This window comes from Taudactylus pleione, unplaced genomic scaffold, assembly GCF_031769625.1.
Source record: "Taudactylus pleione unplaced genomic scaffold, aTauple2 ptg000375l, whole genome shotgun sequence".
NCBI classification, from domain to species: Eukaryota; Metazoa; Chordata; class Amphibia; order Anura; family Myobatrachidae; genus Taudactylus; species Taudactylus pleione.
In genome coordinates this window covers 447,580-470,543 of record NW_028284776.1, presented here as the reverse complement: position 1 = coordinate 470,543, position 22,964 = coordinate 447,580, and the positions used below count along the sequence as shown (strand labels likewise).

Below are 22,964 nucleotides of genomic sequence, written 5' to 3'. Positions count from 1 at the left end.
ATTTTCTTTTATTATTTTTAGTATCGGCTGTACTTTCACCTGCGGTCGCATATGGCGACCGAGGTGCACTTACGCTGTCCCCTTTATGCACGGTAACGCTACCTTGCAGTGTGGGTATGCTACCTGGCGGCGTGTTGCTTTGCAGCATGAGTACGCTGTTTTGCAGCGTGCTACTGTGCCCCGTGTGTATGCTATTTTGCATCATGAACACTGTTTTGCAGCGTGTGCACACTGGCTAGCGGTGTGAGTACGCTGCTTTGCGAACCACATACACCACATGCCACGTGTTCCCCTCATGATTCCACAACTTTAAACAATCATTATACTTTACTCTTTTCTTTAGAGATTTGACTAAACATATGTTATCTCTAACATTACCCAGTACCTCTGAATCGAAACTGCCAACCCAGGAAAGGGTTTCACACATTCTTTGGTCATTTTGACACATATGTCACAGTATACAGTTGAATACTCCCCATACTTCTCATTCATTATATACCTTGCCGATCCAATCGGCCCATTCATAAGCAGCTCTCCCTCTACCGTCCCTAGCGACTGCTTAGCATCCATCTGGGACAACGCTTTCGCTTCTTTCACTAGGGACTTCGACGGTGGATGAACTACTGCACCCACTCACTTCCACCCGTTGTGTACCACTAAACGCTAAGCATTTTACCGTTAGCGGGCACAACGAAGGAACAGAAAATAGCCTATGCAATTATTCTGCTTTCCGTACAACTTACTAAACTTCCTACTTTGAACTACTCTCCACTGGTAGAATTTAAGTATTCCAATAAAATGTACCCTTTCCAGGGATTTCCTCCCACGACCCCCAAGTCACAATCACGGTTTACACTACCATGCGGTCTCATCGCATTGCCCAGAGACACTACCTTTTATCAATGGACTTTGCGATTACTATTGGAGGTTCGGCAGAGAAACGCCTTCGTTCTCGCTCACTATACCTGCTGTGTATACCTACTCTGTAGTAGTTGTGCCTCGTCAGATACCTACCGAGTCTCTCCTGTCATGCCCTTGGACAGTGAGAAAAAACCCTTTTTAATTTTTTTCTTTTCACATTCATATACCTTTGTTTTCTGGCCAGAAAAATACTTCCCTCTTGGCAGTACCTATTCAGAGGTGTACTACTAAATTATATCAGACTATCTATCAAAATAATTGTTTAAACATGTGGCAGCAAGACCGAGAAGACACATACGCTATTTGCGAATCGCCTATTGCAGCGCAAAAATGACAATAAAAGAAACAGATTTTTCTCCCTTGTCCCTGGTCCTAATCAGCGCTCCCTAAATTACACAAAAATGGATATTCGGTTTCACAACATAAATTGCTAAACAGACTTTAAACACATTGCATTCTTACCGGTATATGACGCATCCACCCTTGTTGAGGAACCGAAATCCGTATGTATTGCACAATTCCAGGTAACGTGACCTCTCAGCTACGAGCCCCATCTTTTGATTCCTAATAGCTGCTATTTAGCGCTGCAAGTCGCTTAAGAAAGAATTGATTTCTAGTCCACTCGTGTGGTTCCAAAGCACAAAAAGTTATTTATGTAAACAGGGAAAGATTTAACAATTAGAATAAAAAGCAATAAGATTATATATATATATATATATATATAAATATAATAAAGTACAGCCAATACATACGCATGTGCTCCTGGTCCCAGTATGCAGTATTTCAATCTTGAACCCTGCGGTCACCGTCACCCAAAACAATTGAGAGATGACTGAACACTGAGACCAGCTCACAGCCTATATTCGGTACAGGTTACAGAGAGAACAAAGGGACATGTTGGCAGGTTTCCATTGGTTCTTGCATCTGATCACTCTGGTCATTGGTTAGTTCATACGGTGTCATCAGGGGGATGGCTCAGTCCTCAAACGGTCACATTGTGTAGTTTCCCACCGAACAACTAGCAACAACACTGCATAACAATCTATGTAATAAATCCCTATCATCCATAACTAGCGGACGCAAGATGCGACTTCTTTGCCGATAGGTACGGAAGTCTGCAAGTAAACAGGGATTTAGTATGATACCAAACATGACATGTCTACTATGTTCTAAACCTTAGTTCTCACTTAAGTACATATTACATCATAATTATTAATTAATAATACCTTTAGTAACCATTTTTATTAACTATTGCGAAATGGGAACCTATTGTATACATATGCGTTCGCATATGTGCGTCCGTGTAATATCTGTATGTATGTGAGTACGCATGTGAGCGTCTATGTGTACGACGCATGTGGATACACATACGAGCGTCTATGTGTATGCATATATGTTTGTGTGTACGATATGTGTATCAGTGTATGTGTAATGGACTAATATATATATATATATATATATATATATATATATATACACACCCCTAACTTTATCCATTGACTGACATATTTAATATTCTGTTTGCCTGTACCAAATTCCAAGGTGTCATAGACAATAAAGTGGTTCTGCTCAGAGGTGACCAGCAGATGTTAGCTGGAGTCATAAAGTCTGATAGATCATCAGAGGTTTTCCTCTGCTTATTTGGAGTGTAAATGTCAGTTCCTCTTAACTACAGTAGCATTGAATAAAAGGCATACAATTGCTAAAGATATTCAGTCTTCTGACAATGGTCTTTAACTCTGCATTTAAAACACTCCTGCGCATACCAGTATCTGTGTGCATTTTATTTGTTAATGACATACAAAAACCTGTTTCCCATACACTGATTAAACCTTGATACGCATTTGTGCGCATCGGATGGCGCCAACGCAGAGTAGCGTCCGATTTACTCTTTATCAGCCCATAGACGACTAGATCGTCAGATAATAATTGTACAGCGATCATAACCAATTATTTGACTTCAACAATGGGGGGCTGACATGACACAATTAGGGTAAATATATAAGTATGGGGTAAAATAATTACAGTATATAGAAAAAGTGCCTTAATTACTAGATTATATACAGGACCTTATTCAGACCCGGTCGCAAGCGCTGAGCGCTCGCAACTGGGTCGATGTTTAGGCCCTGCGCACACGCAGCGGCTGCGCATGCGCAAGCCGCGGAGCGAGAGAGAAATTCTCTTGCTCCAGAGCTCACTACAAAGGGGCGGCTGTCGTGTTGATCGACAGCTCGACCCGTTTTGTAGGTGGACCGCGGGGGGGGGGGGGTGGTTTCACAAACGGAGGCGTTCCTTAAGGAATGCCTGCCATTTTGTGGGCGGCCGCACTGACATCAGCAGTGATGTCAGTGGGGAGCTTCCTGCTCGCTCAGAGCAGGAAGCTCCCTGGGGCTTTCCGATTGCCGAGACCCAACCTTAGGGTCTCGTTGCAAGCCCCAATGGTCGCGATGGCCTTGACCATCGCGACCATCAACCTGGTCTGTCGCTAAAGCTGTGGGTGGTAACTTGAAAAGTCAAGCGGCCGCCCTCATTCAGAGCGAGCGCTCGCTTCTTGCGACCGCCTCTGAATGAGGGCCACAGTCCCATACCCACCACATAACAGCCACATATCCACTTTATATAGTCGCATACACACCATAGAATGTTCTGCATTTTAGCCTTTGCTTGTATGGAAAATTCCCTCAAATTGTTAATCGGTGTTTAAGAATGTTTATGTGACTGGGGCAACATTTATTATTTTATGGCTATATAAATGGTGCCACAATTATGGAAATATTTTTAAACACCAATTAACAATTCAAAGCAATTAACAAATAATTAATATTGCTCTTTTATAATAAGAAATAATATTGCTCTATTAATAAAATTAAGCAATAATTTTTCACTCAATATAATAATAAAATGATCAATGTTATCTGTTTCCTTATGCAATAAGTAATTATTGCCTTTATTATAAATGTATTGTGATTCTTCTGCCCCTGAATGACCAGATAGCGCCAACAGTGTGCCTGGCACAACCACCTCTTTTTTTTCTGCCGGGCAACCGCTTAGTGAATCTTCTATTTTTTCTCAAGTGTGGATTGCATTGGTTTGGGCTTTAGTGAATTTGCAAGATCCAATCCCACTGATAAACTACAGAAAACTCCCTGAGATTGCAAATCTTAGGTTATATGGGGATGTAGTCATAATGTTGACAGTTCCAATATTGACATTATTGAAATGTCAACAGTGAACAAGTCGGCATGTTCACAATGTCCATATCTGAAATGTCAACATGTAAAATGATGACAATCTGCACGGACTGGAGGGGAGGATAGGGTTAGGATTAGCAATACTCGCCAGAAGCGCTGCAGGAAATCATTATGACATCATCGCGGCCAGACTCACCATACCAGTATACCATCAGGGTCAACTTTCTTATCATGACGATATTTCATCAGTGTCAACATGGTGAATTTCGACATACCATGCATATCGACATTCTGAATGTCAACAAAATATACCACACTCATAAATATACTATATGATTTGGGCTACCCCTAATGAGTGTTTCCCAATTTTTAACGACATATGCAACAAAGAGCTTTGTTTCCGTACTGCAGATGACATTTTCTTTTCAGTAACTTTTCCTAATAAGAGAATCATTGCTGTGGTCCTCTCAAATGTTTTCACATACTGTGAGCAGTGGTCTTAATGGTCCTGGCAGCACTTTTCAAATGATTTTATATATTTACTTTTATACACTAGTTTGTTTAAAATAGTGCACCTAACTGGCACTATCCTCTCAAATGAAACCAAAATGATCTATATTGCATTTATAAACATGAATTTCTGGTGTAGGTGGTTCTGATGTATTTAATGCGACTAGCCATGTAGATTAAGATGTCCCATCAAAAGCTGTAGCTGAGGTCCTGTTGAAGTTTATTAGAATGTTTTTCAAGAAAATAGAAAAATTTTTTTCAAAGAAGCAGGCAAATTGCTGTAGTTAGCCCACATTCTTCATAGAATACCCCAATGAGGTTCCACTATGTCTTAATGTCGGGATGTAGTTGGGATACCTACATCTTGGATGCCGGCTCTCGAAATTCTAGTGCCGGAATCCCCACTTCCGGCCAGAAGACCGGCGCCAGAATTCCGACAGTAGTGGAGATGCCAACGCTGGATCCTGACAACCAGCATCCCGATTGTAAGTATAGTGTGCCCAGTTAGGTGTTAGCCACGGGGAGGGGGGGAGGGTTAGGTTTAGACACCAATGGGGGGGGGGGGGAGGTTAGGTTTAGGCACTAACGGAGGGTTTGGGTTCGGGTTAGGGTGCAGAAAAGGAGGGTTAAAGGGAGAGGGTTGGGATACTTACCGAACGCCTGTCGTGATACCGAGCATAGGAATGCCGCTGTCAGTATTTTGACAGCTATCATCCCGACTGCCAGTGGTTCATATCCAACCCCTTAGTGTCAGTTTTCACTCTAACACTATAAAAGTCTGATCTATGTAATTTTGGTATATTTAACCATTTGCCTGGCTTGGCTGCATCGGATGCGATCACACCAGCTAATGCAACTGAGTCGAAGGAGCCTAATCTTCCAGCAGCTCTCAGCCCCCTCCTGCCAGCTGGTCCACCCACCCGCCCGCTGCTTAAGGATGACAGCAGCCCGTGCTCAGGGAGATCAGGAAATCTGCTTTGCATCTCCACTGTCTGGTGGTGGCTGCGATGGCGATGCTGATAGGATCGTCAACCAGCCTGGGCTGCTGACTGCACTGCAGCAGCCCCACCTCCCCCTGCTCCCTCCCCTGTAAAATTTGTCAAGAAGTGGAACAAAATTATGTTTTATATAGTTTTTAAAAAAAATTTCTTCAGGGTCCATAGGCTCCACAGGGAGACCTTGGGGGTGTAGGTTGGATCTGGATCCTGGGCTCCATGCAGTTAAAGCTTTTGCTCCCAGGATGCACTGGTCCATCCTTCCTAGTCCATGCACAGATGCTGATCTCTCTAACTCTGACTCCCCGGAGGAGGATGAGAGTCAAGTCATAAATTAATATTTCTGCCTTGGTGCGAGCTGTCATATACATCTTATTAATAGAAGATGATGAGCCTAAATACAAGCACCCTCTGTTTAAACAACAGAAAGTAGCTTCAGCAGAATTCCCTCTATCGGATCATCTAGCTGAACTCATGGCTGCAGCCTGGCAATCGCCTGGGCAGAGGTTTCATACTGACTGTGGCTGATTGTGCAAAATGGGAAACACCCCCTGCGGTGGATTCACATGTTGCGCGTTTAATTAAAAGCGCTAAGTTGCCTATTCCTACAGTGACTTCTTCGAAGGATCCTATGGATAGGAAATTAGAAGCTTGCCTGAAATTTATATACTCTTTCAGGGACTGTTGCCCACCCAACCTTGGTTATTGCATGAGTGGCTAAAGCTATAGAGGGCTGGGCTCACGCATTTGATGACTCTTTTCCCTCAGATTCTTCTTGGGATCAGATGTATTTTGTTGCTCACATTCGAGATGCAGCTTCCTATTTTGGAAAAGCGACATTAGATGCTAGTCTCCTAACCTTCAGTCTCGGCCGCGGCTGTCTGGCTGCCGTACCCTGTGGCTATGCTCATGGAAGGTTGGTGTGGGTTCCAAGAAAGGCCTAGAAGGGTTATCCTACAGTGGGGAGATCTTGTTGGGCACAGACCTTGACAAGATTGTAACTACTTCTACTAGGCCCGTCATTTCCTAGGCAGTCGGCTTCCACTAGAGCCACCAAACCCAGGACCAAGCAGACCTGGACCACCAGACACCCTACTTCAAAGCCCGAGGATAAACCCTCAGCCTGATGGGACGGGCCTCCCTTTGGGATATCCCAGAGTGGGAGGCCGACTTCTTCAGTTCGCCCAGTACTGGTGTCAAAACACCACAGATACTTGGGTAAGAGAAGTGGTCTCAAATGGGTACACCCTCTAATTTTGCAGATTGTCTCCCTCATTCAGACCCGAACAAGGCCTTAGAAATCCAGAAAGCCATGCAGTCCTTGCTACAAGCAGGGGTAATTGTGCCAGTCCCACTATTTCAGTGAGGGACTGGTTATTATCTACTCTTTCTGGTTCAGAAGCTGAATGGGTCTCATTGGCCTATCCTCAACCTCAGATCCTTGAACAAATTCCAAGGGCCAAGGTTCAGGATGGTAACCCTATGCGCTGCCATCCTAACTATGGAGCCTGGGGACTTTATATAGCATCTCTGGATATTCAGATTACTATGGCAACATTCCAATTTCAGGCTCTGCCCTTTGGACTTTCCACAGCTCCATGGGTGTTTACCAAAATGATGGCAATCAGGGCTGCCCACCTGCGTGGTCAGGGTGTCCAACTGTTTTCATATCTGGACGACCTCCTGCTCCTAGTAGGATGCCCAGAAGCGCTTCACCGCCATCTGTAGTTAACCATTGCTTTCCTGTACCAGCACCGATGGTTAATCAACTGAAAAAAAAAAGTCCTCCCTGAATCCCTCACAGAGAATGATTCATCTGGGAGTCCTGCTGGATTCTCAGGATCAGAGAATCTTTCTGACATGAGATAAGATCTCTACACTTCAACTACGAGTGCGCAGATGTCTCCACAGTCGCTGAGTGTCGATCCACTCAGCAATGCAGGCTCTTGTATCCATGGTGTCCGCCTTCGACATGATGGAATATGCTCACCATCGGATCAAAGCTCAGACGATGGTACTCTCTCCAGAGGTGTGTCTGTCTCCATCTTGGTGGCTACAGACATCTCATCTATCCAAGGATCACCCCTTTTGGTTCCTGGACTAGGTAATCCTAACAACATATGCCAGTCTCCCGGGTTGGGGCCTAGTGACCGATCCGCGCTCCTTTCAGGACTGTTGGACATTGGTCAGCTCAACCCTGCCAATCAGCATATTGGAACTTCGAGCTGTCTACAGGGCCCTCAACCTGGCCCTGCACATACTTCACGGAAAACCTGCACAGGTTCAGTCCGACATTGCCACAAAAGTGGCTTACATCGACCATCAAGGAGGCACTTGTAGTCGGGCAGCAATGACAGAAGTGTCATTCATACTGACATGGGCCAAGGGTCACCTCCCGGCCATCTCTGCAGTGTTCCTTCCGGGAGTTCTCAATTGGGTAGCAGACTTCCTCAGCCATCTTGACTTGCATCCCGGGGAATGGTCGCTTCTCCAAGAGGTGTTTCAACTTCTAGTGCACAGATGGGGCCTCTCAGAGGTGGACCTAATGGCCTCCCAACACAATCACAAATTGCTAGTGTACGGGTCCTGAACATGAGATGCTGAGGCAACCTTGGTAGATGCACCAGTTTGCTTACCTATTCCCTCCAGCCCCCCTTCTTCCTCGAGTTCAAACAAGACGGAGGCACTGTCCTGCTGGTGACTCCAGCTTGGCCGAGACGTCACTGGTACTCAGATCTTCAGAGTCTTTCCATCGACACTCCGTTCCTGCTGTCTCAATGTCCAGACCTGTTGTTTCAAGGTCCTTGCCTTTACCCGGACCTGGGTAGTCTGTCTTTGATGGTGTGGCTCTTGAGACATCCCTCCTGAGGTCAAGAGGATTCTCTAGCTCTGTAGTCAGCAGTATGCTCAGAGCACGTAAACCAGCCTCTGCTCGGATCTACCACAGTGTGGCATATGTGTTTCCAATGGCGTCGTACCAGAAGCTACGATCCTCAAGTGTTTAGGATTTCCAGAGTCCTGGCCTTCGTTCCAGCTGGATTGGACCTTGGACTTCTCCTTGCTTCACTGAAAGTGCATGTCTGTGCTCTCTCCATTTGGTTCCAGCGTAGACTTGCTCCACTACCGGATGTCCACACCTTCCCCCAGGGTGTCTTCCAGATTCAACCTCCCTTTATCCCTCCAGTGCCTCCGTGGGATTTGTCAGTAGTACTTCGTGCCCACCATGGTCCTCCATTTGAACCCCTGGATTCTGTAGAACTCAAGTGGTTCACAGCGAAGACTTTTTCTTCTGGCTATTGCATCTGCCAGGAGGGTATCAGAATTGGGGGCGCTCTCCTATCGTCGTCCCTTTCTAATATTTCACCAGGACAAGGCTGTGCTTCGCACTCGCCCTGAGTTTCTTCCTAAGGTGGTTTCTCATTTCCATATAAATCAGGAAATTATAGTACCGGCCTTTCCGTCACCAGACCTCTCGGCTGGTGAGGCCTCAATGGATGTGGTCCGCACTCTCAGGATTTCTGTGGACCGTACCAGTTCCCTTCGGAAATCGGACTAGTTGTTTGTGCTCTATGGATTTCACAAAAAGGGATGGTCAGCCAATAAACAAACATTGGCCAGATGGCTTCGTATGACTATCAGAGGCTTACACACAGTCAGGGCTGCCTGTTCCGGCTTCTGTTACTGCTCATTCTACTCGATCTGTGGACCCCTCGTGGGCGGCTCACCGTGGCGCCTCAGCTGTTCAGCTTTGTAAGGTGGCCACGTGGTCTTCCATTCAGACCTCTCTAAGGTTCTATGCATTGGCTACTTTAGCCTCTCAGGATGCTTCCTGTGGGTGCCGGATTCTCCTCTTAGCGTAGGAGCGTCCCCACTCTTAAAAGGACTGCTTTGGGACATCCCCAAGGTCTCCCTGTGGAGTTAGACAAAAAAGGTACTTGGTTGCGTGCTCAAAATCACTTAAAATCCCAGAGAAAATATTGTAATAAAAATTAACATTTAATATGCTTGTTTTAAAAAGGATATTGGATGCATAAGAATAAGAACATGTACTCGGCAGTCATAAACATTCAGTTATCACATACAATGTATCTAATTACAAGATTGTAACTCAATGATGGAAGCAATGTTGTAACTAAACTCTGTTGCAGAGAATAGTTATTAAATAAGCAACAATCCAATGTGCTGCGCAAAAAATGCAGATTTCTTCTCCACCTGCTGAGATTATGAATACACCGGGATAAATATAGCTGCAGTGTTCATCAAAAATCTTGATGTATAATATGTCAATGGTGTTTTGATAGAGAAAAAAAGCGCCTAAATCAGTGTTTCCCAACATCGGTCCTCAAGGCACACTAACAGTCCAGGTTTTAGTGATATCCTTGCTTGTGCACAGATGGTTTAACCAAAATAACTGAGGTACTAATTAAGAAACCTTTGCTTAAGTATGGCTATCCTTAAACCTGGACTGTTAGTATGCCTTGAGGACCGTGGTTGGGAACCCCTGGCCTATATTGTAGGCTACTTACATCTGTTGTAGTTGCTAAGTGTGTAAAGAAGAGCAAAGAGAAAGACTGCGCTCTAGAGTCTATGCCGGGACATCAGTTCAAAACATACAATAGAATAAAAACAGCATTTTATTGTAATAAGGCTATACGCCAATTCAAAAATTGTATACACAATAAATTACATGCAAGAGAGTTGATCAGACTCTCAGTATTAAGACAATAAATATATACACGAATGACACAAAGAGGTATAGTTAACCAATCTATATTGGAGTGTACCAATATAGAAACACTGAAAATGATGATACTAGTGACCCTGGAGATCCTTAGTAGTGAGAAAGGTCTCGTATATAAATGACCAGATAAGGTATGTCCAACCTTCTAAGGAAAGTCTCGTATAGAATTCAATATAGGGAGTATATCAAAGTAATAATAAAGATTCTTTCTCCTGAAGGTACTTTCTCAATATCTCAATGCTGTATATATCGCAGCTGATTGAAACACATTTATAATAAAAATATCAACATTCAGCCTCCTCCAACATATATATATATATAATATATACACACGGCTGTGTCTCTGTAAGCACAGCAATAGCCGTGGGGATGTAGAACTAGAGCCGTAGGTAGCAGGATAAGTTAATATAGGCCAGGTATGTACCATCGACGTGAGGTGATACCAGCTACCAGCCCACTCCAGAGTATGCCAAATACCTCATAGCAAATTCTCAGCAGCCGGGACACTGTAAGGTGAAAGACGTGAATGATGTTTTACACCTGTAGATGTTGCACCAGATGACATACGTCTCAGTGCGGCGCTGATGCAGACAATGCCAGACCGTGAGGTCCCTCGGCTCTAAATAGCAGCCGGGTGATGGTCGTGTCAGTGAAGTAGCGGTCATACAATGAATACGGAGGTGAGCAGGAGGTGAGCGTCCCAGCGGCTCAGTTAGTAGATACAATCTCCGCTATTTAAGCAGTAGGACTCCCGATGGACCGGAGGTTGGTTAGAGTAACAGTTGCCAGCTTGTCTTTTTGGAGGCGTGCAGACGGACGCTGAATGTAGATAACAGGTAAGGTCTCCAGGCACCGACAGGGAACGACAACGCGTTTCGGCTACTACTGTAGCCTTTTTCAAGTCAAGTGTTCCCCATTGTCCATTACATGGTTTAAATAGCCCTAGAACACAGCTAATTGATTAGTTAATTAGTTCAGTCTGGTCTGTTTTGTCCATAGAGCTCATTAAGAGTTCAATTCTGCAGGTTTGTAGTTACTCCCAGTGGATCTCATACTATCATTAGCAGCTTCTAAAGAACTCAGGTAAAAATTAACCATTAACCCACAAACCGACTAATATGTAGTTCTACTATACCAATAATTAATACAATAATGAATTGATATAAACGTATATATACACATATACATATGTATATATATATGTACATACATATACACACATAAAGATAAATTATAATTAATTATTAAATAAATATAAAAAAATATATCGCTACATAAAAAGATAATATAGAAATTATATATTTTAATAATAATATTATATAGTATTAAAGTTGATCTGATGTCCCGGCATAAATAGGACTTGAAGAATCTAGGTATTAATAATAAACAACTTATATAAATAAATAGTGATAATAATGATAATAATAATAATAAAAATAGAATCAATAATTAAAATAATTAGAACTAATACAATATAAACCTATTAAAGAAAATAAATAAAATAAAACAAAATAGAATAAATAGCAAGAGAGGAAAGATCCTTGGACGGATGTCAAAGAAGAATAATTAAATAGGAATAACTCAATCCTAAAATCAACCTGACCCAAACGAACGTATATAAATTAATACATACATACATACACACATACATGTAAAAACATATATGTGCGTGTATGAATACATGGATAAATACCAATAAGGCAAGTTGGACAGATGATAGCCCACTCATACACAAACAAGGTCTAGTAAATAGACCAAGAACAAATGAACCAAAAACAAGTGGGGAAGGGGGTGGGGGGTAGGCCATGGTCGCTTGGTTGACCAGACAGTACATAGAAAGCAGCTACGGTCTAACCCGCACCCACATATAGAACATGTATACATATATATAGATGCATGTACATACACAATCACATAAACACATAAACATACATAAACATACTAATCATAAAATTCAAGTGCTTCGTTGAGGCCATCTGGAGAAAGTGTTTGAAGTCTGAAAATCCACTTGGATTCAGCTTCACATAGTCTTTTGAATCTATCACCACCCCTATTGGTAATTCCTATGTGTTCTATCCCCGCAATCTTGAGACAGGCTGGATTATTCTGATGGACCTCAGAAAAAAAGGTATTTGGCATACTCTGGAGTGGGCTGGTAGCTGGTATCACCTCACGTCGATGGTACATACCTGGCCTATATTAACTTATCCTGCTACCTACGGCTCTAGTTCTACATCCCCACGGCTATTGCTGTGCTTACAGAGACACAGTCGTGTGTATATATATATATATATATGTTGGAGGAGGCTGAATGTTGATATTTTTATTATAAATGTGTTTCAATCAGCTGCGATATATACAGCATTGAGATATTGAGAAAGTACCTTCAGGAGAAAGAATCTTTATTATTACTTTGATATACTCCCTATATAGAATTCTATACAAGACTTTCCTTAGAAGGTTGGACATACCTTATCTGGTCATTTATATACGAGACCTTTCTCACTACTAAGGATCTCCAGGGTCACTAGTATCATAATTTTCAGTGTTTCTATATTGGTACACTCCAATATAGATTGGTTAACTATACCTCTTTGTGTCATTCGTGTATATATTTATTGTCTTAATACTGAGAGTCTGATCAACTCTCTTGCATGTAATTTATTGTGTATACAATTTTTGAATTGGCGTATAGTCTTATTACAATAAAATGCTGTTTTTATTCTATTGTATGTTTTGAACTGATGTCCCGGCATAGACTCTAGAGCGCAGTCTTTCTCTTTGCTCTACTCCAATTAATAAGGTTGACATAACCTTATTTGACTGCTGAATTATTGTCAGATTTCTCTATTCTATTGGCGCTAGGTTTTTTTCTTTAAGTGTGTAAAGAAACCCCGGGGGGGTGTATGAGGTGTTGGAAACTGTGGTGTTGAGGACCAATGTCCGTTCTGGGTGGCCGGCAAATGAATAGAATAGCACTCTGTCTTTAGTCTCCCAGAGGCCGTAAATATTGGTGAGCGCAATCAAGGCAGCGGCTGTTACTGTCGGTTGTGCACAAAAGGTAGTGCGCTCACCTGGATCTCCGTTGCTTTCAATACCATTCAATGGAATGGCAGTACATGAGGCTGGGATAGTTTGAAATGGTCACCTGGATCTTATTGTCCTGAAATTGTCTTGACAGTGGTGATGGACTATGAGCCTCAACCTCAGCTATATGGAGCTTGTTTTGTAACTGTGCTTCGTATGAGCTATGTCATGTAGGTACCCAAAGGTAGCTTGGTGACGTATTGTTGTTTAGTTGCTCTTGTCCTCCACAAATTGCATTGTATCGTGTCTGGCTCAACGCGTTTCTGTGTCTCTAGACACCTTCGTCAGGAGCATGTGTCCAGAAGTTTCTAAGGTTCTATGCCTTTGATACCTTTGCCTCTCAGGATGCTTCCTTTGAGTGCCGGATTCTCCTCTCAGCGCAGGAGCGTCCCCACCCTTAAAAAGGACTGCTTTGGGACGTCCCCAAGGTCTCCCTGTGGAGCCTATGGAACCTGAAGAAAATGAGAATTATGGTAAGAACGTACCTTTAACTCTTTCTTTGAAGTCCATAGGGTCCACAGGGCACCCGCCCTGACACACCTGGCTTCATATGGGCTATATTTCTGGTCACCGGTTTCCCATCTCCTTCTCTGTGAGAGTGTGATTCTTGTGTGTACCAGTCTTCGTTCTCTCTTATCCTCCTCCGGCCTTTGGCTATTTACCAACTGAGGTGCCTCTGGCTCAGGGGCGGGGTATAGGAAGGATAGACCAGTGCCTCCTGGGAGCAAAAGCTTTAACCTACACCCCCAAGGTCTCCCTGTGGACCCTATGGACTTCGAAGAAAGAGAGTTAACAAAGGTAAGTTCTTACCATAACTCTTTTTTTCGTGCACATATATATATATATATATATATATATAATCACCATAAAGTTTTTTTAACTGTAAATAAAACTATTTTTTCCAAAACTATCCCCAAAATTATTGATTTTTTTAAATGTGCAAATTATGCTAATAGCTATTTTACCCTTATTCTGCATAATTTTATTAATAAATCTGCAATTTGTTAACTATTTAAACCTGACACAGCATTTTATTATTATTTACATAATCCCATACAAAAAATATTAGCCAGTTAAGTGGTTAATGTTACTTCTCATTGCAATTCGTGGCTTCCATACTTATGTAGATTTCTGTGAATTCCTCAATAAGTAGAAGTCAGCAGCCAATATTACCATGAAATCTAATTTTAATACTGTAGCTCATCAAAGGTTATACCATTTTTATATAAAGGTATATCCTTTTCATAATGGTTATTCCTGTATCACACAGTAGCTGTACATACAGTACCTTGCTCTCATAGCTGCTCTTCAAAGAACCCAAATAACTGAGCAGACGTATGCCCAATGCACACCAGTGCTCTGCATCTGTGTATTTTTTCATACTGTACTGGAAAATCCCTGTGTTCCAAGCTCGAGTCATTAGCCATAGGGTCTCCGCTTCTGGATAATTATCCTGAAGACAAAAAATACAGCTGTGACTATTGCTGGCTATGTAATAGGACTACTAAAAACAGGAGTGAGAAGTAAATGTACAAACTGCATAGCCGTTCATGCTCAATGTATGTCATATCACACTGAAACACGGCTTTGTTGCAAATGATGAAGACCAATTTTGCAAACCCCTAACTTAAAATGTACATAGTATAATGCATACATAAGAAGCAGGAAATAATCTTAATTCTTTGATTATGTGGTAAACAAGTGATGCTTTTATATACAACTAAACTTGAAATACAAGTTCCCTTACATAAAATAGCTATTTATAACCTCATATAAGTCAGAGGTGGCCACATATATGGCTCTGAGGACTACTAGCTACTTACAAATACTAAGTTTTTTTTGTCATTTTTGGGGGAATTCAATATGCCTTTAAAATTCGATAAATTTTCGCACACTAAGTTTTTGCACCGTTTGCGCATGACTTTAGCTTATTGTTTCTATTTGCTCTCCCGTTTTTCACGCAATGTGGCATTCCGGAGAAAATTCTTTTTGCTTTTACCAGCGATTAGTATAGGTGAAAATATGGAAATCTGCCAGTACCCAAAAAAAGGCAGAGTGATATAGGATAACAATATAGAAACAATGTAGAAATGTATTAGTGGCCCTAATGAAAGTATTTGGGATTCTTAACTGTGTCATATGGCTGTTTTATGCATATTTGTAAAATAGAAAGTTTTTTTTTGTAAAATAAATCTTTTTACATTTATGGTGCATAAAAATGCCTAGAAGTATACAGTATATTGGTGTCCTTTTAAAGACACCCATCCCATTCATACAGCACCCCCATACAGGGCTGCCATCAGAAATGGTGGGGCCCAGGACTGATAAAATAGGCAATTCCCCCCCCCCCCTTTAAAACAGCAGCTACTATATGTGGTGGTATATTAAATGGGGTATTAATAATTATACTGTATATGCCCTTGATAATTGTGTCCATATTTGGCTTACTTTTCAATTTTGACACCTCTGGCCCCCTTCGGTCTCTCCAGCCCTTCCCTGCTGTCCGACCCCACAGCAAGCCCCAGCCCAGGCAGCTACACACAGCAAGTCCCAGCCCCAGATAGCCAGCCCCAGCCAGTCAGCCCGAGACCCAGGCAGCAAATCCCAGCCCAGCCCCAGACTTTCAGCCCCACAGCCAAGTCCCAGCCCATCAACCCCTGGCAACCAGCCCCACACTTACTTTCCACTTTTTGTTACTCCTCAGTCCTCCTCACAAGCTGCAGCTCTTCTGTCCGCTCTCTCAATCAGCGGCGTGACATCACGTGCGCCAGCCGCTGGGTCACTGTCTCACTTTTGCAGGGCAGGCTGGGAAGCACAGGTACTGTGGGTGGCGGCAGTGGGTAGCAGGCGAGCGGTCCCCCCTGATGGCAGTCCCGGCAGTTCCCCTCCTGATGGCGACCCTGAGTGCAGTGGCAGGTGGGTAGGAGGGGGCGGGCCCCCTGAGTGTCCGGGCCTGGGACTCCAGTCCTGGCAGTAACCCATTGATGGAGGCCCTGCCCCCATATACCTGTCCTACATTAATTGACCAATTTTCCTGCACTTTTTTCACCCCCAAAATGACTTGACATTATTGGAAAAAAATAAGCTAATTAAAATATAATTTTTTGCCTAATTAATCTTTAAGGAGGGTATCCTAGTGGTTCTGAACTAGGTCCTGACAATTTTACTGTGAAATAGGGATTTTCCCCAACTTTTCCCCACCTGCTCAGGAGGTGGTGAAAACTGCATGTCAAAATTCTCACCCACGAAAAGCGAGGCTAATAGGATTACGTGATAAGTATAAATTTGCACAATAATCTGTTTTCCGTGAAAGAGCAAATTATTTCAGCTAACTATATTCCCCCTTTGCATTAATAGTAATGTAAGATACAAGACACTATGTAATATATTAAAAAAACTAATTTTAAACTACAGTAAGTATTTAGGTTTATCGCCCATATTCACTTAGGGAGCGAAAAGTCCAACATTGGAGGTTAGAGTGGGGATAAAGTATCGGGCGCGTGCCTGCTTATTCCCGTATTCAATTTAAAAGGAGTGAAAACGGGACCCAACGAATTTGGATCTATGAAAAAAAACATGAATTTTTGGGAAATGTGCCTGGGACCCCCCTAAAGATGTCCAGACACTTGGGATCACTATGGGTACCCCCATTTTTGCCTGCTGAAAGAAGTAGGGTTTGTAATAGCCGCTGCAGGTGCATATTTGCGGCTATGAAGAAGTGGTGAAGAATAGCACTTAGGAATAGTTTTTTTCCCCCCAAAAAAAATCTATCAAATTTGGGGTACATGAAAATGGGGGTAAGCATATTTTTAAGTTCCTAAAGTGTATTTTGAAAATTCTGCAAAAATGTACCTGCCGCTACCACCCGCATTCTTTTAAACACCTGCCGCATACTTGGGAACCCCCCCTGAATTAATTTTGTTAGTTAAAAACGTATTCCCCATTTTTTATTTTTTTTTCAAACCCCAAAATTAAAATATTTTTTTTGGGGTGTCCCTATTTTTTTTTTTTTTTTTACTTTTTTTGACAGTTCATTTTTAAATGACATTCCCAGGGGTGCAGGCTATTTTTTTTAAGCTTGCACCCCTAAACCCCAATTCTGCACTATTTTTCGCCACCTATTTTAGTGGTGAAAAGATATCCCTGTTTTTTTCAAAGACTTTTCGAACCTGCGAAAAGTCTTTGAAATTGAATACGGGGATAATTAAAACAGGCGAAAATTACGTCATTGAATACCCCCCTATATGTCAATTAGTGTATATGCTTAAGTAGAAATACTGTCAGTAACAATGACAGAATACAAGTACAGTAAGTACACATTTATTTATAAATCAAACTAGAATGCTATAAGCAGCAAGTTTGTTGTACTGAGGGCCTGATTTAGAGCCGCTCGCTAGATGCGGACGCTTGCTCCCAGCCTATGCACGCCCAGCAAGGCAGGCGATCGCAAGGCATTCGCACGCCCACTATGTCTTGGCGTACGATCACTTTGTGTATGCAGACGCCCACCAGCCATTCATACGACGCCCACTTGCGCAAGTCATCTCCTGGAAGTACATGAAAACAATGGTACATCGAGCACCATCGGATGTGCTCGCAGCACTTGAGGTTGACTATACCTTGCCGCAAGCACTGCGAGCACTTCAGTGTATTATTCAACCAGGTGACGTGTACTATGACACTGCCTTTTAATTATGCACGCCCCTGAAACGGCATTATGAGTCTCAGACACGCCTGCGTTCGCACCTCCACACCCCGGTTTATAATGTCCAGCCCGTTACCACCCACAAACGGCTTGACCTGTCACTCATTCAGTTGGGCTGTCTATGCTGGGCGAGCGAGTACTTTCCGATCGCTAGCACTAGTTCACGCACGCGCACTGCGATACATACGCATGCGCACATTGCAAAACATCGCTCGCTAGCGCATGGGTCTGAATCAGGCCCTGAGTCTCATAAGAGTTTATCACAACTTGCACACTGTCAAATTATCTTCTGTAAAACGAGAACAATGTCTCGTCTTAATTACTTTAGTCTAGGACAGAGGTTCCCAAACTTTTTTGAATCGCGGCGCTCCAGTGTATCAGTATTGTTTTCATTGCACCCCTAAGCCAAAAGTTTGTTGAGAACTTCAGAAAAAAATGTAGTGAGGTAGTACAGTGAAGTAAATTGTGCTTAACTGTCATTCTTAGGTTTGGTTATATAGTGGGGGACAGGTTTGTGCTTCTGTTTGCCCACATATTTACATTACATTGATCATAAAGAATTTGATTTGGTACTGGACCACCAAGCTGAGGCACCGATGCAAGGGTGCCGCGGCAGCGCACAGTTTGGGAACCGCTGGTCTCGGAGAATGAAGTTTCACACAAATAAATGGAACTCAAATGAAGCCACATACCATAACTCTCCAAATACCAGGATATTTTTCTTTACAAAGTGTGTTCCAAAAACTGCTTTGATTGGAAGCTCTTGATGTTAGAAGTCCCCTCCCCATTACCAGTGCCTGTCAGAGCTCTCGATGAACCTGTCATTGTCTATAGATTCTCAAATTATTACTACTATATCTTCCCCGTTGATGCTATCATTAAATAAAAATGACATAAAGGTAACAATTTCTTCTAGTTTTTAAAATATCTTCAAACTGCTTCTTAAATTCATTTTGTAACATAATTACTTGCTCTGCATATTTTTTACAGTTTTATGGCCATTGATACACTATGCCCCCAAATTGTTTAACTTTTTTTATCTAGTCTTAATTGCAGTATGGGTGACAGTTTTTCTTTGAATGTTTTTTACTGTGCTGGTCCTATCAATTATAGTTTTTACATTTCTTTGAAACTCCAAATTTAATTGGTTTAACTTTTCAGTAATGCCGCAGAGAAAACAAGGTTCAACATCCACCGAACTAGAGGTCTCCATGTTCAGCTACACATTCTTCAAGTAAAACTCAGAACTAGTGTCTTGGCAAGTTTTGTTGCATATATAAAATGGACTATATACTCATCGTTTTCAAATGCAGATTTTTTTTATTCATACAGTAGTTCTTTATTTTAAATTGTCAGCCAAAAATACAGAAAGAACAATAAGATGGATAATGCAATGGTAGATGAGAAAACCTGGTATTATTTCAACATGCTTATATAGAGTAATAATTACAAATTGATTAGTAACCATATAAGCAGCACCATCAATGACTGATACCAGATTATGAATAGGAAAGCATGGATGAGTAATACAATCTTTTTAAATAAATTGTAAATATTTTAAACTTGTTGTTAGTTCCTTCAATTCTATAATAGTCAACAACTCTTCTTTTCTGGACGTACAGTATAATGGAAGACCATTCACATCAAAACACATTATTGTACATTTTCAGTAAAATCTGTTGATCCGTCAAACTATGGGGACAGAAGATAACATTTATTAATGTTTAATATTTCTTCCAGGTTTATACTCATTGCTTCTGTTCTATGCATGACGGCATTTTGCGACAGTGAAATATCTTTGATGAAATCCAATATTTCAATTTTATTTGTAAAATCATGAAGCTTCACCTGCCTTAGAGAAGCCGTGCTTCCAAGTTTCACTGTCATCAAATAGCTTTTTACATTTTATAAAAATGTCAAACTCTTTGGGGTAAATTTACTAAAATGCGGGTTTTGAGAACTGGAGATGTTGCCCATAGCAACCAATCAGATTCTAGCTATTATCTTCTAGAAGATGCTAGTTAAATGTTAAGTAGAATCTGATTGTTTGCTACGGGCAACATCTCCACTTCTAAAAACTCTCACTTTAGTAAATTTACTCCTTTGAATGTTGCTATGGTAGCTGCTTTGGATTTTGTGCCATATTTGGTTAAAAAAAAAAAAAAAAAGGGCTGATGGATGCCCAATTTTGACTTCAGTCCCTTCAATTTTGATTTTCTTAGCACTGTTCCTGATGAATGGTCACCAGTGGTGGGTCCTGCCTTTGAGGCTGGGGGGGGGGGGCGGGGGTGATCTGTGCTTATGCAAATGTGTGATCCTGCACATGTGCACAAATTAGAAAGCTGCTGGCCAGCTTCTAGGGAATGCATCGATTGCGGCCCCTTGAAGTCGGGTAGGGCTGCTGTGATAAGAGGGGAATGACTAACCATGGGAAACACTCTCTGTTATCGCAGTCTGGACTTGCAGTCCCATGGGAAAAAACATCTCCCCCTCCAACTGCCTGTCTATCGTAATTAGCACGGAGTTCCTCCGATGGGAAGTCACTGCCACTGCTAGGCAGACACTGAAAGTGGCAGGTTTTACTGTGACATAAAGATGTACTGGATGAATTATGATTGTCACTGGGCTGTTAAGGTAGTCCGCTAGGTAGGTAGAGTATTGTCCAGGGCCTCAAGTAGGGGCAGGCGATTGATGTCAGTGCTCAGGTAGCAAGGATTACGGGGCAACACCGTCGCTGCCGCAGAGCACCTGTATTTGCATCGGCCTAGAGAGCCGCTATCTGGAGCATCCTTAGGACTCTTTGGGCTCTCAGCTTCTCCCTGGTCACGTTGCAAGCAACTGCAGGGCTGCCCAGAGCATTTTTAGGATGCTCAATTAGTCCCAACGGCAAGCCACCACAGAACCACAAATTTTTATTACAGGTACTGTAAGCATTATCAGTAGCATGTCCCCAGGGCTGGGGCACCTGTCAATATTTCCGCAGCCTCCATGCGCACCCCAGCTGCCTAACATGGCGATGACAATGTCCTCTTTGCACAATGTAACCTATATTTCCTAGGCTTCCTGTTGAGCTTCCTCACCATGGTGCCCCTGTGCGAGAACATTACTGACTTCCATGGGAGGTGCCTCCTGTTCACCAAGGATGTGTGGCTGAGTGTGAACATCACGCTGGAAAGGGAGCACTTCACGGTGGACGAGTGGTGGCCGGAGTTCTCACTGTCTCTTGCTGTTTCGTAACCCTGCTTTCGTCACAGAAGCTTGGTGCAAGATTTTTTTTCTGTGACTTTCCTTCACTAAAATAGTCACTGCTCGGCTCCCTTTTGTCATAGATGAATGGTTCATACACCTAAACCTTCCTCGACCAATGCTATATAGAATAGTGAAAATCCCTTCAAAATCCGTCCAGTGGTTCAAGAAATTAGCCTGAACTAACAGGCAGACCCTTAAACAGGGGACTATATATATATATATATATATATATATATATATATATATATGAGAGAGAGAGATAATATATATATATATATAATTATTCTCAAGCACTGAGATACTGCAGAGAGAGGACACATGAATATTAGACACACAGAATAAACATAGATTAACAATAACACATTAACTGAAAAAAAAAATAGTAACATATGGGACCCAACTGAATGCCGAGAATACTTTCTAACAGTAGAAATTTCATCCGGTGGCAACGTAGTCACAGATGTTTAAAGACAATTTATGCGGTGAGCATTTGGCCACAAGGTGGCAGTAGATCATCAAAGACAGGATTATAAAGCACTGCATGGCTACTTTTTTCTGCAGAATAGGTGCTGCAGACATAATGAAGAGGGAGGGTCCCCATTATAGACCAGTCCACACAACTGTAGAGGGTCACAGACACCCCACGGGGACCAGAAGCCAGTGAAGTGCTGAGATGCTTAATATTAGACACATAGGGGTCATTCCAATTAGGTGCGAGTTATTGCCTTCTCTGCGTATTCGCATTGCAAATTCATTTTGCAAACCAACTAGCAACTTGCATTGAACCAGTCAGAGTAGGGAAAATCCTTATTTTAAGGTTAACATTTTGGGACAGAGGCCCTGATTCAGAGCCAGACGCTCTGACAGAGCGCTCGCTCTGAATCAGGGCCGTCCTTCTTGATATTTAGAGCGGCCTCCTGGCCGCTTGTATAGCTGTGGGTGACCACCCACAGCTATAGCGAGCGGCCAGGAAGATGGTCGCGATCATCGCGACCATCGGGCTTGCGACGAGACCCTTGTGGTAGGGTCTCGTTGCCACAAGCTCTGGAGTACTTTCGGCTCAAACAGATATCAGTGGGGCCGGCCCCAGACGGTAGGCGTTCCCATGGGAACGCCTCCGTCTGGGCAGGCACGCCCACCAAAGGGGGCATGCTGTCAGTCAACATCGACAGCATGTCCCCTTTGGTACGAGATCTGGAGCGACTGCCCGTCGCTCTCCAGGTCTCGCGCATGCGCACGACGGAGCCGGCTTCGTTGTGTGCATGCGCACTGGGCCACCATCGACTCGCGAGCGGGTCTGAATCAGGCCCAGAGTGCAGAAACCCTTGGAAATTTCCAATTACCTTAATTAGTCCAATAATTACATGTCATTTTGTGGGGTTTCAAAAAACAACTAAAATTATCCCAAAATCAATATTTTGTTGCTTTGTGCACCTCCAAATTTAAATTAGGTGAGTTTTTTTGTTTTTTTAAATTGCCTTTAATATGTCTTTACATTTTTTAAAGTTACCTGAAAGTACCCCAAAAGCATTTTTTTCCCTTTTTTTATTTTTATTTTTTTCATA

At 42.5% G+C, this 22,964-nt stretch overlaps 1 protein-coding gene across 1 annotated transcript in view; it reads right to left on the bottom strand.

The window, feature by feature from the left end:
- Positions 1-22,964, bottom strand: part of TEX11 (testis expressed 11) — a 358,563-nt gene that overhangs the window by 10,224 nt on the left and 325,375 nt on the right. The window contains exon 28 of the mRNA XM_088444985.1: positions 14,734-14,898. Within this exon, the coding sequence (XP_088301111.1) occupies positions 14,734-14,898 (165 nt within the window). The remainder of the gene's footprint in view (positions 1-14,733; positions 14,899-22,964) is intronic.